The sequence below is a fragment of the Polypterus senegalus genome, chromosome 13 (assembly GCF_016835505.1).
Source record: "Polypterus senegalus isolate Bchr_013 chromosome 13, ASM1683550v1, whole genome shotgun sequence".
NCBI lineage: Eukaryota > Metazoa > Chordata > Cladistia > Polypteriformes > Polypteridae > Polypterus > Polypterus senegalus.
In genome coordinates this window covers 158,142,573-158,157,386 of record NC_053166.1, presented here as the reverse complement: position 1 = coordinate 158,157,386, position 14,814 = coordinate 158,142,573, and the positions used below count along the sequence as shown (strand labels likewise).

At 46.2% G+C, this 14,814-nt stretch overlaps 1 protein-coding gene across 1 annotated transcript in view; it reads right to left on the bottom strand.

Moving 5' to 3' along the window:
- ubald1a (UBA-like domain containing 1a) overlaps positions 1-14,814 on the bottom strand; it is a 34,158-nt gene that overhangs the window by 14,518 nt on the left and 4,826 nt on the right. The window contains exon 2 of the mRNA XM_039775200.1: positions 7,986-8,045. Within this exon, the coding sequence (XP_039631134.1) occupies positions 7,986-8,045 (60 nt within the window). The remainder of the gene's footprint in view (positions 1-7,985; positions 8,046-14,814) is intronic.

Here is a 14,814-nt window from a genome sequence, read left to right as displayed (position 1 = left end):
CGTCTTTGAATTCAGGGCTCTGTAGGTTGATCATTTTCATTTCCATCAAACGATGTGGCATCCTTTCGTTCCTAACACATTACCCAGTCTATATCAGTATAGATATCCAGGAGGATTTCTTTTTCCCATTGAGATCTGATGTGTTTTCAAAGTGTTCCTTTAATTTTTTTGAGCAGTTTATATAAAAATAACCATACAAACATATGGTTTCTACTTCGCGGATTTTCACCTATCGTGGGGGGGTCTGGAACGCAACCCCCGCGATCGAGGAGGGATTACTGTATACTCATGTGTAAGTTCTCCCGCGGATAAGTCTGGACTTATTTTATCGTGTAATTTCTGGTATTTTATAATGTCGGTCGCATAAGTTGAATGCAAGTAATAGAGATTGTGATACGCTAACGCCCACCTGAGAGAATAACCACGGAGCACAAGGCCTTTTATTTTGATGTATTGTGCCTACGGGACCACGCGGTAATACCCGAACTATTCCGAAGCGTCGTTTGCACCGTTTTGTGTATCCTCATACATGTTTACCGTAAGAGCATCTCTTACATACGATGGAGCGTTCGATCAGAAGAAAATGTGAAGCTGGTTTTAAAATTAAAAGTCGTTGAATTGGCGAAAGAAATTGGCAACTTGTGCTGATGCAACAAAATTTGATGCGTCCGAGAAGCTGGTGTGAGATTGGAGGAGGTAAGAAGATGTTAATAAAAAAAAAAAATAAATGAGAAGTGTCGTATTTTTGAACGGGTGTATAAGTCGGGGTCTGATTTTATGATCGGGTTTCAAGACCTGACTTATACGCGAGTATATACGGTATTATATCCGACATATCTACATCACCCCTGGGGTGACCAACTGGCTTTATACGTCCCATAGTTAGTTCAATGGAGATCACATATCTGGGGTTTCACTTGACTGTCGTATAAATGTGGAAGGGCCAACTTGTGGCGAGTCAGTATGGAGGCCTGACCTACACAATGAAGACAGAGCAACACAACAATCAGGGGCTGGGGATGGAGATGACGGAGTTTCCAAGTGACGGAACATCCGGCTCAACCCACCACAAAGGGAATGGAACGAGTGTGGCAGAGGCGTAAATCTGTTAGAGCAGCCCACCCACAAAAACTGAAGACGAAGGGTTAGGGAGGCCACCAAACGACCTTTGAGAAGCCTGAAGGAATAGTCACAAGTGACAGGGGATGACAGAAGTGTGCCCAGGTGCTCAACCAGTCACAGCTTTACAGGAGCAGAGAGGGAAAAAAAAAAACAAAAACGGACATCTTAATAAAGAAGACACCTGGGAGACTCTGAGGTCAGCTGGACGAAGGACCGATTGTCTGCCGAGATCAAAATGGAGCTTTAGAACGCCACCCACGTGACTCTGCACATTATCAAAAAACACACCGTCCTCTTATCGTGAAGCATGGCGGTGGTGGCAGCATCAGGACGTGGAGATACTTCTCTGCAGCAGGCTCTGGAAGACTTGCGAGGAAAGGATGGGGGTCTGCAAGAAACCCGCACCTTGGGAGAAGATGGCAAGACAAGGACCCCCCTACCCCAAAGTATAGCATTAAAGTTACACAGGAATGGCTTTTAACAAACAACCACGAGAATGTCCCGGAGTGGCCGAGTCAAAGTCCAGATCACGATCCGATGGGACGTCAAAAAAAAAGGGCTTGTTTACTCACGAGGCCCGTGACGCCTGTCAGAGCTTCAGAAAAAAATAAAATAAAAAAAGAGGGGGGAAAAACGGCAGTGTGGAGATGTGGAAAGCTGATAGGGAGAGGGTGACATCCTGAACAAGCCCACTCACGGTACTTGCTGGCACACGAGTGGCAAGTCTGGATGTGGAAGTTTGGGGTGCGGCGCCCCGGGTGAAGATGCCACTGACAAACCAACACTCGCAAGGATCTGCGCCAGGATCCAGGAGCAAATACCTCAGACATAAGAACAAAGCCCCGCCACCCCCCCCCGCTTGGCACAGACGCACATTAGAAGTCAACGCTCCCCTGGCATTCTCAAGCAGATCTGAAAAGCACCCCTTGGTTTATTTGTTTTTTTTCTTTGTTTTCTTCTATTTTCTTTCACGTCTAATTCTTGTGGCATCCCGGGAGCTCTGGAACCCAATCATCACTTTCCTCGGGGTCCCTTTAACTCTAATTTCCCTTAATCCAACTCTCTGTCTCTCTCCCCTGCCCGCCAGCTAAACCACAGCAGTTGGCACTCGTCTGCGGCGACTTCTGCCAGCTCACATCTGGTTTTCGCGCTCAATGGGGCCAGCCAGCTGAAGCCACAGCCTTCTGGGAAGCGCTGTTCCTAGAAACCCTTGTCCAGCAGCCAGCGGCGTTCCTGCAATCCAAGCCGTCATAAAGCCGAGTGTTGGGGGAGGGAGTCGCAACAGGAGAGGCGGGCGGCCATCGCACACCACGGGGCAGAGAGTGGCAGAGACGACGTTTTCAGAAGCAACGGCGCGCCACAGCTGGGCTGTCCTCCCCAGAATCTCAACGGCACAAGTCGGCCCCCTCTGCCTGCCGACGCTTGAGCAGGAGGAATGTCTAAACATTCAAATTACCGTCTTGTGACAAGGGAACACGTTTTAAAATAAAACTGGACGGGGTTTAATAAAACACCTCCCCTGCCAGTGGGCTTTAATGCTCGACCCACCCGCAATTTAATGTTTTTGACACACGGAAAGCGGAGAGCTCACAATGACTGAACTTTCACCGATTTATCCTTCGCACACTTTGACACTTTTTATTTTCTCGTATGTTATTTAGGAACACGTTTGAGTAACCGCAGGCTCAGATTTTATACACACAGTGCCCCCCATCACATTTGGGAGACATTTTTTCTTTGATTTGCCCCCTCTCTGCTCCACAGTCTAAAACTACAAATCAAACAATTCTGACATCGTGATTACAGCGCACATGGCAGACTTTTCGTTTCAGGGGATTTGCAGACATTTTCTACGTGGTCTCCCCATTTCAGGGGGTGCACCGTAATGTTTGGGCAACACGGCAGGTCATACTTAGGACTTTGTCGCACATCCCCTCACGTGCGATGGCTGCTTGAAGTCTGCCATTCATAGGCATCAGCGGGGGCTGAGGGTCTTCTCTGGTGATGCAGCCATCTTCAGCTCCTGTTGGTTTTTCTCGTCCCCTTTAAGTTTTCTCTTCAGCATATGGAAGGCCTGCTTACTTGGACTGAAATCGGCTGACTGCCTCTGCCTTTCCAGAATCTTCCATTTTGTAGCTGTGACAAACTCCTATTTTTGGATCCATCATCTTGTGGTGTGATGAAGCGCTGTCCACTCAGTTTGGCGGCCTTTACTGGAATTTGAGCAGATCAGATGTGTCTACACACCTCAGGATTCATCATGCCACATCAACGAAGAAAAAAGAAGTGTGCCAGGACCTGTGGCAGCTATACATGCCCAAGCCACGACACCCCCAGCAGCGCCATGTTTAACGGTTGAGGTGGCCTGCTTTGGCTCTTGGGCAGTTCTGTGTCATCTCCACACTGTGCTCTCGTCATCACTCTAATCGGGTTCATCTTCGTCTCGTCTGTCCACAAGACCTTTTCCCAGAATTCTGCAGGCTCTTTAAAGTCTTTTGTCACAAACTGTAATCTGGCCGTCCTGTTCTTGTGGTTTCTGTCTTGCAGTGTGGCCTCCTCTGTATTTCTGTTCATGAAGTCTTCTGCTGATAGTCGTCTCTGTGACACGTCCGGCGTCCTGAGGACTGCTTCTGGTCTGTCGCACAGGTGTTTGGGGCTTTTTCTTTATCATACTGAGGATTCTTCTGTCATCAGCAGTGGACATGCCTGGACGCCAGATGGCGGTGTTTACGGCACAGAAGAAAAGTGAATTCCCCCCGTTTCCCGTTTACATTCTTTAGGCAAGAAAATCACGGCGACCAAAGCTGAGAGAATCTTACTGGAGCTTCAATTAATAAAGTACAAACACCAAACCATCTGCCTTGAAGGGTCTGCATCGACGGGACGCTAGGTCACATTTTTGAGGAGCTGTACATCAGACTATGGCACGGGTTACACAAGCTACAGGGTAGCTATGTATAGAAGTTGAAAAATCAGGGTTCAGGCATCTGGACCCACCCACTCTTCAGCCACATATGTGTCTGGCCCCTCCCAGTCAGCAGCCACTCATGTCTCAGGCCCCTGCCCACTCTCCAGCCACCCACGTCTCATTGACAGTAGCTGTCCTCGTGGGGTTTTATATTGTCTCGCCAACCAACTCAAGTGCTTGGTCCCTCCCACTCAGCAGCCACTCAATTGCCTGGACCCTCCCACTCAGCAGCCACTTATGTGCTTGGACCCTCCCACTCAGCAGCCACTCAGATCTTTGGTCCCTCCCACTCTGCAGCCACTCACATGTCTGGACTCCCAGTCTGTGAAGGGCTCATTGATATTCAACCAACTCAAGTGCTTGGTCCCACCCACTCAGCTGTGCCCTCCCACTCAGCAGCCACTGGGGACCCTTTTATATCTGCAGCCACTCACATCTGCTCCCAACCAACTCAAGTGCTTGGACACTCCCACTCAGCAGCCACTCAAGTGCTTGGACCCTCCCACTCAGCAGCCACTTATGTGCTTGGACCCTCCCACTCAGCAGCCACTCACATCTTTGGTCCCTCCCACTCTGCAGCCACTCACATGTCTGGCCCCTCCCAGTCTGTGAAGGGCTCATTGACAGTAGCTGTCCTCATGGGGTTTTACATTGTCTCACAAACCCTGGTCTGGCCCCCACCCACTCAGCAGCCACTCAAGCATCTGGCCCCACCCACTCAGCAGTCACTCAAGCATCTGGCCCCTCCCACTCAGTAGCCACTCAAGTGCTTGGCCCCTTCCAGTCTGTGATGGGCTAATTGACAGCTGCTGTCACCTTGGGGTCTTTATAATATTTTCTCACAAACCCTGTAATGGGCACTAAATGATTTCTAACACCATAAGTAGCACAGAGCCTCTGATTTGTAGATTTTTAAAATTGTAGGCAAAAAAAAAATCAAACACCAGACAAATTTGGACCATCTGTGCAGGAAGAAAGCCGTTTAGTTTAATTAAGAAAAACAAACTTCCTGCCTTCAGTTCTCATCTCACCTGCCACGTTTTCTCTCCATGCACAAACGCACAGAAAAAGCTTTTGCGCACAACTGGATTCAGTTTGCTGCCCTAGCAAAGCTCCGCTCATCCCCATATATTTTTATCTTCCCCGTAATCAATCATTTGTGGCTCTGGGCCATCACATGTTACTTGCTTTACTGACCCAACCCAACTAACACTCCCCAAAACCTGAAGGGACACCGAAACCTTTCATCAGTCCAGATGGGGGTTTATGGTGTTGTCAGACCGTCTTTTTAGAAAAGCAAAGCACATTTCAGCATCAATTTACCGAAACAAAACTCGACTTTTTGGCTCATCTCTAACCATGACTTTTTCTTATCATTTTGAAACTTCCTACAATTTTTGATTGTGGGGATTTCAAAAGATTAACTTTTTGGGGTCCTGGCCCCCTCTATATTTCATACCCCAATATGCAGTGGTGTATCCCGAAAGTAAAAACCACGAGGCGTGAACTAAGCCATTCCATTACTGTGATTAAACACAGCTTGTGGGTCTGACTTGGTGAAATGACAAAAGCGGTCTTGGCAACCGCAGCGCATGACCCTCCAAGGGCGCACATCTGAGCGAGTCCCTTCCAGAAGGCAGCTGCCATGCTGGCGGGCTAGGAATGCCCCCCGCCCAACACTGCGCACAGCTGTTAGCATCCACGGGTCAGCAGGCTCGGCGCCCCTCGGCTGATCCTCAGCTATGTCTGTGTGGTCAGTGAGGCACTGAAGAAAGAGTCAAATACGCGACACAATGCAGCAACCGAAAGGTGTGGACACTGGGAGACCTCGGCGCCACAAACCAATGAAAGAAAATTAAAATAAATTACGCTTGGAGCTTCTGCAGTGGATAAATAGCAAATGTGCTTTTATGGAATGGGAATGTTACACCTAAGGACACCGACACCAGCTCACCACTTCTAGACCCGCGTGACAAAACTGGAGGGCACCACACGCTCACTGGCCACTTTATTAGGTACGCCAGTACAACTGCCCGTTAACGCAAATATCTAATCAGCCAATCACACGGCAGCAACTCGACACATTCCGGCCTGTAGACATCGTCAAGACGACCTGCCGAAGTTCAAAGCGGGCATCAGAGTGGTGAAGAAAGGCGACGGAAGTGACTTTGAACGTGACGTGGCTGTTGGTGCCACACGGGCTGCTCAGAGTATTTCAGAAAGTGCTGATCTGCTGGGATTTCCACACACAACCATCTTCAGGGTTTACAGAGAAAGGCTTGACTTTTCACTACATCCATAATGGCTACCACGGTACAACACCCTAGTACAACAGAAGGGTCTGAAAAAAGGGAAAATAAACAATGAGTGCCAGTTCTCTGAGCGAAAACGCCATGTTGATGCCAGCGCACAGAGGGGAATGGCCAGACGGGAATGAGCTAATAGAAAGGAAACGGGAAGTCAAGTGACCACTTGTTACAAGCGAGGTATGCAGAAGAGCATCTCTGAACACACAACACGTCAAGCCTCGAAGCGGGTGGGCGACAGCAGCAGGAGACCCACACCAGGTGACACTCCGGTCAGCTAAGAACAGACAGCTGAGGCTACAATTCGCACGGGCTCACCAAAACTAAAGTCTGGTCTGAAGAATCTCAGTTTCTGCCGGGTGCCAACACCATGCACCCAGCCTGCCAGGCTGCTGCTGCTGCTGGTTTTGTAAAGGTGTGGGGAAAGTTTATTTTTTTTGGCACATGCTTGACTGGCACCCTGTCCAGAGTTTCTTCCTGCCTTGCACCCAATGCTAGCTGGGAAAGGCTGCACCAGACTCCCCCTCGACCCTCTTCAGGACTAAACAGGTTAGAAAATGGCTGACTGACTTTGGGCCAATCAATCAATCATCACTTGAATGCCACGGCCTATTTAAAGATTGCTGTCCCTTCATGGTCACAGTTTGCCCATCGTCTAATGACTACCTCCAGCCTCAAAATGCACCAAAAGTGATGCAGGGCCGTCTTAACGGATGGGCACGCTAGGCAGTTGGCTCGGGGGCTCCATGCTAATCTAAGTATGTTGCGACTTGCTAAGTGGTTCTGTCGGTAGGGACCCCAGTGCACTGCTTTGCCCGGGGACCTATCATGCTGTTAAGACGGCCCGTTCCGTGTTCTTCAGCGGCCTTCCCAGTCACCAGATCTGAATCCCACAGAACACCTTTGAGGGTGCAGGAGAACATGAGAGAGTCGCGGCGTGACCATGCAGTTGACAAATCTGCAGTAACCGCATGATGCAATCATGTCAACATGGACCAGAATCTCAAAGGAACATTTCCAGGATCTTGTGGAGGCCAAACCTCAAAAACCAGAGGCTGTTCTGAGAGCAAAAGGAGGCCTCGCTGCCCAGGATTGGTACAGCGGGCCCAAGAATCTGCTCTGGGAGTGCACAACCATGCAGTGTAACTGGCAGACCCGCCTGTAGTAAGCCGCCCCTGTCCTGGTCTCACTGGCTTCCCCGAGTCACAAGTTTCCTGTCACTTAGTTTTGTATACCCAAGCACCAGCACTGCCCGGCTACTCCCTCCTCTCCCACTGGCCTGGGTAAATGGGGGCTAAGCTCTGCACCCCTCACCTCATCTCATCTCACTGCCTTTGGCTACAGTAGCTGCATTACATCTCGCCCAGCTACTGCAAATCAACCGAGCACACACCACTTGCCTCTTGTTATTATACATCTGCTCGGTTTCACTTAGTTACTGCGACGCCAGGTTTGTTTTGCTGCCGTCACAACATGCCCAACCGCTGGAATTTTCCATAATAACCTCAGTAATAACAACAATAACACTAACGGGAGAAGCCCAGAAAAGCAGCACACGATCAAGGCGCAGTCATTCAGTTCATACTCACCATTTGATGATGGTGGGCGTACGGGATGTTCGTTTCTTGAAAAAATGCACTGAGTGCGGTCTAGAAAAGAGAAAAAGAGCACAGCTGTAGTTGCCTTGCGCACATCCTGCTTAGCCAAATTCACAAACCAGTGAAAGCACAGCACCTGAATCCTCGAGTACAGGCGCTGCTGCTCTTCACTCAGGTTAGCGGACACCCTGTGTCTGCGTGGAGCAAAACAAACAAGGCGGGGGGCACGGCAGACAGGAAGAGGGGCTCGGATGCCTGGGGGGGGTCTCAAAGCAGGCAGGACAGTCAGTGAACCGACTGTGAAAAGGGTGGGCATAAACAAGTACACCGCACACCTCTGATGATGGAACACAGATAAGAAAGGCACTACAGAAATAATGTACAGTATGGATAAACGATACATCATAGAAAGAGGGCGCAACAGGAGATTACAGAGACAAACAGGTAGACAGAAAGGAAAGGCACAACACAATAAACAGACGTGAAAGGCACTATATAATACATACACAGATGTGACAGCTACGACAGATAGATATGAAAGGCATGACAGATAGATAGATAGATAGATAGATAGATAGATAGATAGATAGATAGATAGATATATGAAAGGCACGATAGATAGATAGATAGATAGATAGATAGATAGATATAGATAGATAGATAGATAGATAGATAGATAGATAGATAGATAGATAGATAGATAGATAGATAGATATAAAGGCACAATGGATAGATACACACGTGGACAAAATTGTTGGTACCCTTCAGTCAATGAAAGAAAAACTCAAAATGGTCACAGAAATAACTTTAATCTGACAAAAGTAATAATAAATAAAAATTCTATGAAATTTAACTAATAAAAGTCAGACATTGATTTTCAACCATGCTTCAACAGAATTATTTAAAAAAATAAACTCATGAAACAGGCCTGGACAAAAATGATGGTACCCCTAGAAAAGACTGAAAATAATGTGACCAAAGGGACATGTTAATCCAAGGTGTGTCCACTAATTAGCATCACAGGTGTCTACAATCTTGTAATCAGTCAGTGGACCTATATATAGGGCTCCAGGTAGTCACTGTGTTGTTTGGTGACATGGTGTGTACCACACTCAACATGGACCAGAGGAAGCGAAGGAAAGAGTTGTCTCAGGAGATTAGAAAGAAAATTATAGACAAGCATGTCAAAGGTAAAGGCTATAAGACCATCTCGAAGCAGCTTGATGTTCCTGTGACTACAGTTGCACATATTATTCAGAAATTTAAGATCCATGGGACTGTAGCCAACCTCCTGGACGTGGCGCAGGAGGAAAATTGATGACAAATCAAAGAGACGGATAATACGAATGGTAACAAAAGAGCCCAGAAAAACTTCTAAAGAGATCCAAGGTGAACTTCAAGCTCAAGGAACATCAGTGTCAGATCGCACCATCCGTCGTTGTTTGAGCCAAAGTGGACTTCATGGGAGACGACCAAGGAGGACACCATTGTTGAAAACAAATCATAAAAAGCCAGACTGGAATTTGCCAAACTACATGTGGACAAGCCACAAAGATTCTGGGAGAATGTCCTATGGACAGATGAGACAAAAATTGAACTTTTTGCCAAGGCACATCAGCTCTATGTTCACAGACGGAAAAATGAAGCATATCAAGAAAAGAACACTGTCCCTTCTGTGAAACATGGAGGAGGCTCTGTTATGTTCTGGGGCTGCTTTGCTGCATCTGGCACAGGGTGTCTTGAATCTGTGCAGGGTACAATGAAATCTCAAGACTATCAAGGGATTCTAGAGAGAAATGTGCTGGCCAGTGTCAGAAAGCTTGGTCTCAGTCGCAGGTCATGGGTCTTGCAACAGGACAATGACCCAAAACACACAGCTAAAACACCCAAGAATGGCTAAGAGGAAAACATTGGACTATTCTAAAGTGGCCTTCTATGAGCCCTGACCTCAATCCTATTGAGCATCTTTGGAAAGAGCTGAAACATGCCGTCTGGAAAAGGCACCCTTCAAACCTGAGACAACTGGAGCAGTTTGCTCATGAGGAGTGGGCCAAAATACCTGCTGAGAAGTGCAGAAGTCTCATTGACAGTTACAGGAATCGTTTGATTGCAGTGATTGCCTCAAAAGGTTGTGCAACAAAATATTAAGTTAGGGGTACCATCATTTTTGTCCAGGCCTGTTTCATGAGTTTATTTTTTTAAATAATTCTGTTGAAGCATGGTTGAAAATCAATGTCTGACTTTCATTGGTTAAATTTCATAGAATTTTTATTTATTATTACTTTTGTCAGATTAAAGTTATTTCTGTGACCATTTTGAGTTTTTCTTTCATTGACTGAAGGGTACCAACAATTTTGTCCATGTGTGTAGATAGATAGATAGATAGATAGATAGATAGATAGATAGATAGATATGAAAGGCATGATAGATAGATAGATGATAGATAGATATGAAGATAGGCATAGATAGATAGATAGATAGATAGATAGATAGATAGATAGATAGATAGATAGATAGATAGAAAAGGAAATGTATTAAAGAAACATTGGGAAGGCGTTTATACTAGGGCCAGATAGAAAGACAGCGATGTCACTATAAAGCAGACAGAGGGATAGAAAAGGCACTCTGTGTTTGTTTGATAGGACAGAAAGAAAGACAGACAGACAAAAAGGAAAGAAACTAAATTAGAGAAACATAGGGCAGGGACTCTAAATACAATAGAGTGGGTATAGAAAAGAATCCCCCCCTTCGAAATACTCCCATTTTTTTCCTTTACAAAGTTAAATCAAAACACACAAACCAATATTTTTTCCAGTTTTACTTACTCAATGCAATCTCTAACATCCAAGTGAAAGATATCACAGCTACAGTTCAGAAGAATTTTTAAAAATCAAAAACAAGAAATCCTGAGATGAATAAAGGATCACCCCCGTCCTAAACTCACTCAGGTGTCAGTGCCCCCCATTTCCATTGCAGTTACTGGCGTCCTGCCACCTGTGATCAGTTGTAACGAGTGCGATTAGTGAAGCTGTTCCTGGTCCATTCATTCCCTTGCTTGGCAGTGCAACGGACAGCACACACCTGACTATGGGTGGCAGGCCACTTTGAAAAGATCTCAGGGATAGAGTTGTGGACAGACAGCAGGAGATGGAGACAAAAACATCTCAAAGGCTTTATCAATCCCAAGGAGCCCAGTAAAGTCCATCATAAAGAAGGGACAAGTGTTTGTTACTACTAGGACCCTCCAAACTAGATGAAAACTGGTAAGAGAGGCTACCAAGAGGCCAATGGCTACTTTGAAGGAGTTACAGGATTTGATGGCAAAGAGTAGTCATTAATGGTGTGCAGGTGACAACAATTTGACAAGCGCCCCACCATTGTGGCTTGTTCAGGAGGGTCACACTTCTCAAGAAAGGCCACATTAAGGCTCGTTTGAGCTTTGCTAGAATGCACCTTGAAGATTCTGATGCCAAGTGGAAAAAGGTCTTCTGGTCAGATGAGACCAAAATTAAAATATCTGGCGTGAACACCAAACTGTCCACCAATGCAGCTCACCATCCACAACACACCATACCTACAGTAAAGCATGGAGGGGGCAGCATCCTGTTGTGGGGGGCCTGGGGCTCTTGTTAGGGTAGAAGGAAAAATGGATGGGGCAAAATACCATCAAATTCTTGAGGAAAACCTGCTAACCTCTGGCAAAAAGTTGAAGATGGGCAGAATGTTCACCTTTCAACACGGAAAATTTGAATTTCCCCTTGGGATTAATAAAGTATCTTATTTGTCTAAACAATCTGAAGCACACAGTAACATTGACCACACAGTTGGCTGAAGATGAAAAAACTGAATGTCCTGGTGTGGCCAGTCAGAGCTCAGACCGAAATCACACTGAACATCTGTGGAAAGATCTGAAGATAGCAGACCACCAACGCTCACATCCAATTTGACCAAACTTGGAACGGTTAAACTGTAAACAAAAGTGGGGGGCAAATATTGAGTGGACTCAATCTAGGTGTGCAAAGCTGATAGAGAAGAATCACCGAACTCAAGGCTGCCATTAAAGCAAAGGGTGGGTAACAAAATTGCATTGATATTTGGGGGGGTGACCCTTTATTAATCTCAGTAGGGCTTATTTTTGATCTTTTTAAATTCTTCTGAACTGTAGCTGTGATATCTTTCACCTGGATGTTAATAGGTGGCATTGAGTAAGCTGGGAAGAAATATTTTTTGTGTGTGTTTTCATTTAAGGTTGTAAAGCAAAAAAATGGGAATATTCTGAAGGGGAGGGGGGGCTCCATACCCACTGTATATAATACATAATATATATATAATAAATATTATAAATATGTGTGTGTGGTGTGTATACATATGTATGTGTACATAGTATATATAATTTTGTCACACACCTGCAACTGGGGAACAGCTAAAGGGCTTATGCGATTATGATTCTCCGCTGAGACATGAGGGGGCATTCTGTATTTCCACCCGTGATGTCACTTCCGGGATCAAACCACCTGGATCCCCCTCTTCCTCCCAGAAACCATAAAAATAAGAACTACTGTGGTTTTGGTCAGTCTGACTGATTTTCCCAATAAGACTCCAACTTTTCACTGCAACACACACACACACACACACACATATATATATATATATATATATACAGTGGGTATGGAAAGTATTCAGACCCCCTTCAATTTTTGATGATCTGGATCTGCATAATTAGATCTGGACCACCATATATTTATATATATATATATACACACACACACACGTTTATTTTTTACATCTTTTGCTTATTTATAATATATGGGGTTTATATATGTGGGGGGTGTGTGGCACTATGCTGCAGATAGATACAAAACACAATAAAAAACAGATGGCCTTGAAAGGCACTATATGGCAGATACACTACATGGATAGATAATCACATCACAGGCCAAAAAAAAAAAGCCAAATTCAATGCTCTGTGACATGTGCTTTTCGCCGAGCCGCTCGTAGTGTTGTTTAGGTCTTCTTTGTGAAGGTCAGACCACCATGCTGAACCCCCCCTCCCCCCTAATAAAAACCGGATCGACCTTCCGTATTCAAGTTCCGTGTTATCTCCAACGTTAGCCAAAGTAGCTTGCCACTGTGTCAGAGTTTCTTGGAGGTCTCTTGGCGCCCCCCCCTCCACCCCTCACACGTCTTCTTCAGCTTATTGTGGAAAAAACCCTGGCTCTGTTTCTTCAGGGTTGATTTAACTGGAGATATTTTCATGTCTCCATCCCCTGACTTGTGCTTTCCATGGAGTTGCTCGGAGTGTTCTTTCTGTGTAGCTTAGCCCACCATGCTGACTCACCCCCAAGTTGTACCATATTCAGGGGCATTTATACTACAATCAACCGAAACCCCCCCTGACAGGTGATCTCCAATGAACAAATTATGTGACACCCCAAAAGCAGAGGGCTGCCCCAGTGATGACTTACGTGTGTCACCTTAAGGGGGCGCTGCACACTTACGCCGTCAGTTATTTTGCTTGTTTTTCACTTTGACATTCTGGAGTCTTTTTCGAGCTATCAGTGTCAAAATAGCGAAACTAAATCCAAAGTGATGTTTAACAATAAAATGGGAAAACTTTCCTTTTTTTCTTTTTAATATGCCCTGTATTATATGTCACATGCTTTAATGGTGGCAGCGTGAAGAAATCTCAAGTGTCACTCGGACTCTGGTGAACGGCCACTGCTCATCCCGTGTGTTTGTTTCTTTTTCCTGGCAGACTACTGTTAAACATTAAGCGGCCATATTCCATGAGAATGACCTTTATGCCTGTCTATGGTATGGTCGTACGCCTCCTATGATTGGACCCAAAAACTGTAGAGAAATAACATGGTGCGAGTTACTTGATTGGAGCCCACAAAATGAGCATTTGAACCCCCAACCCTACCCAGCTGTGGCTGGTTGCTTTCACATGGCCATGCTTGTCTCTCCTTGTACATATTCTGTGTGGCAACCCCCTCCTGTCCTGAACAGTACAAAGGTAATGTGTGTACAAGTGTAAGTGTGCTTCACCTGGCAGCTCAGCTGAGCTTAGCCCCTCTTCTGTTTTGCGGCATCACTGACTGGCGACTTCTTTGTTTGAGAACTTAATGGGGGGACGCCCACAAACCAACACCAAAACTCCTTATTGCTTTGACGTGATCAGGACTTTGTGGCTATCGAGGGGAAAGTAAGAGTGTAGTACAGTGTGAAGGCGCTCGGGACCACCAGACAGGTTGCATTTAAGCTGGGAGTGGGAGGTAATGTACTTATTAGACTGACACCAACAGATGACAGGTCAGATTCACTTTCAGGTGAAAGTCCATTTTGCATTTCATTTGGAAGTCAAGGTCCCAGAATCTGGAGGATGAGTGGAGAGGCACAGGATCCAAGCTGCTTGTGGTCCAGTGTGAAGTTTCCACAGTCAGTGATGATTTAGGGAGCCATGTCATCTGCTGGCGTCGGTCCACTGTGTTTTATCAAGTCCAAAGTCAGCGCAGCCATCTACCGGGAAATTTGAGAGCACTTCATGCTTCCCTCTACTGACAAGCTTTATGGAGATGCCGATTTCACCTGGCACCTGCTGCCCACACTGCCAAAAGGACCAACACCTGGTTTAATGACCGTGGCGTCACTGTGCTGGATTAGCCAGCAAACTCACCTGACCTAAACCCTATAGAGAAGAGAGGAAGATGAGACACCAGACCTCACAATGCAGATGAGCTGAAGGCTGCGATCAAAGCATCCTGGGCCTCCATAACACCTCAGCAGAGCCACAGGCTGATGGCCTCCATTGCCACGCCAC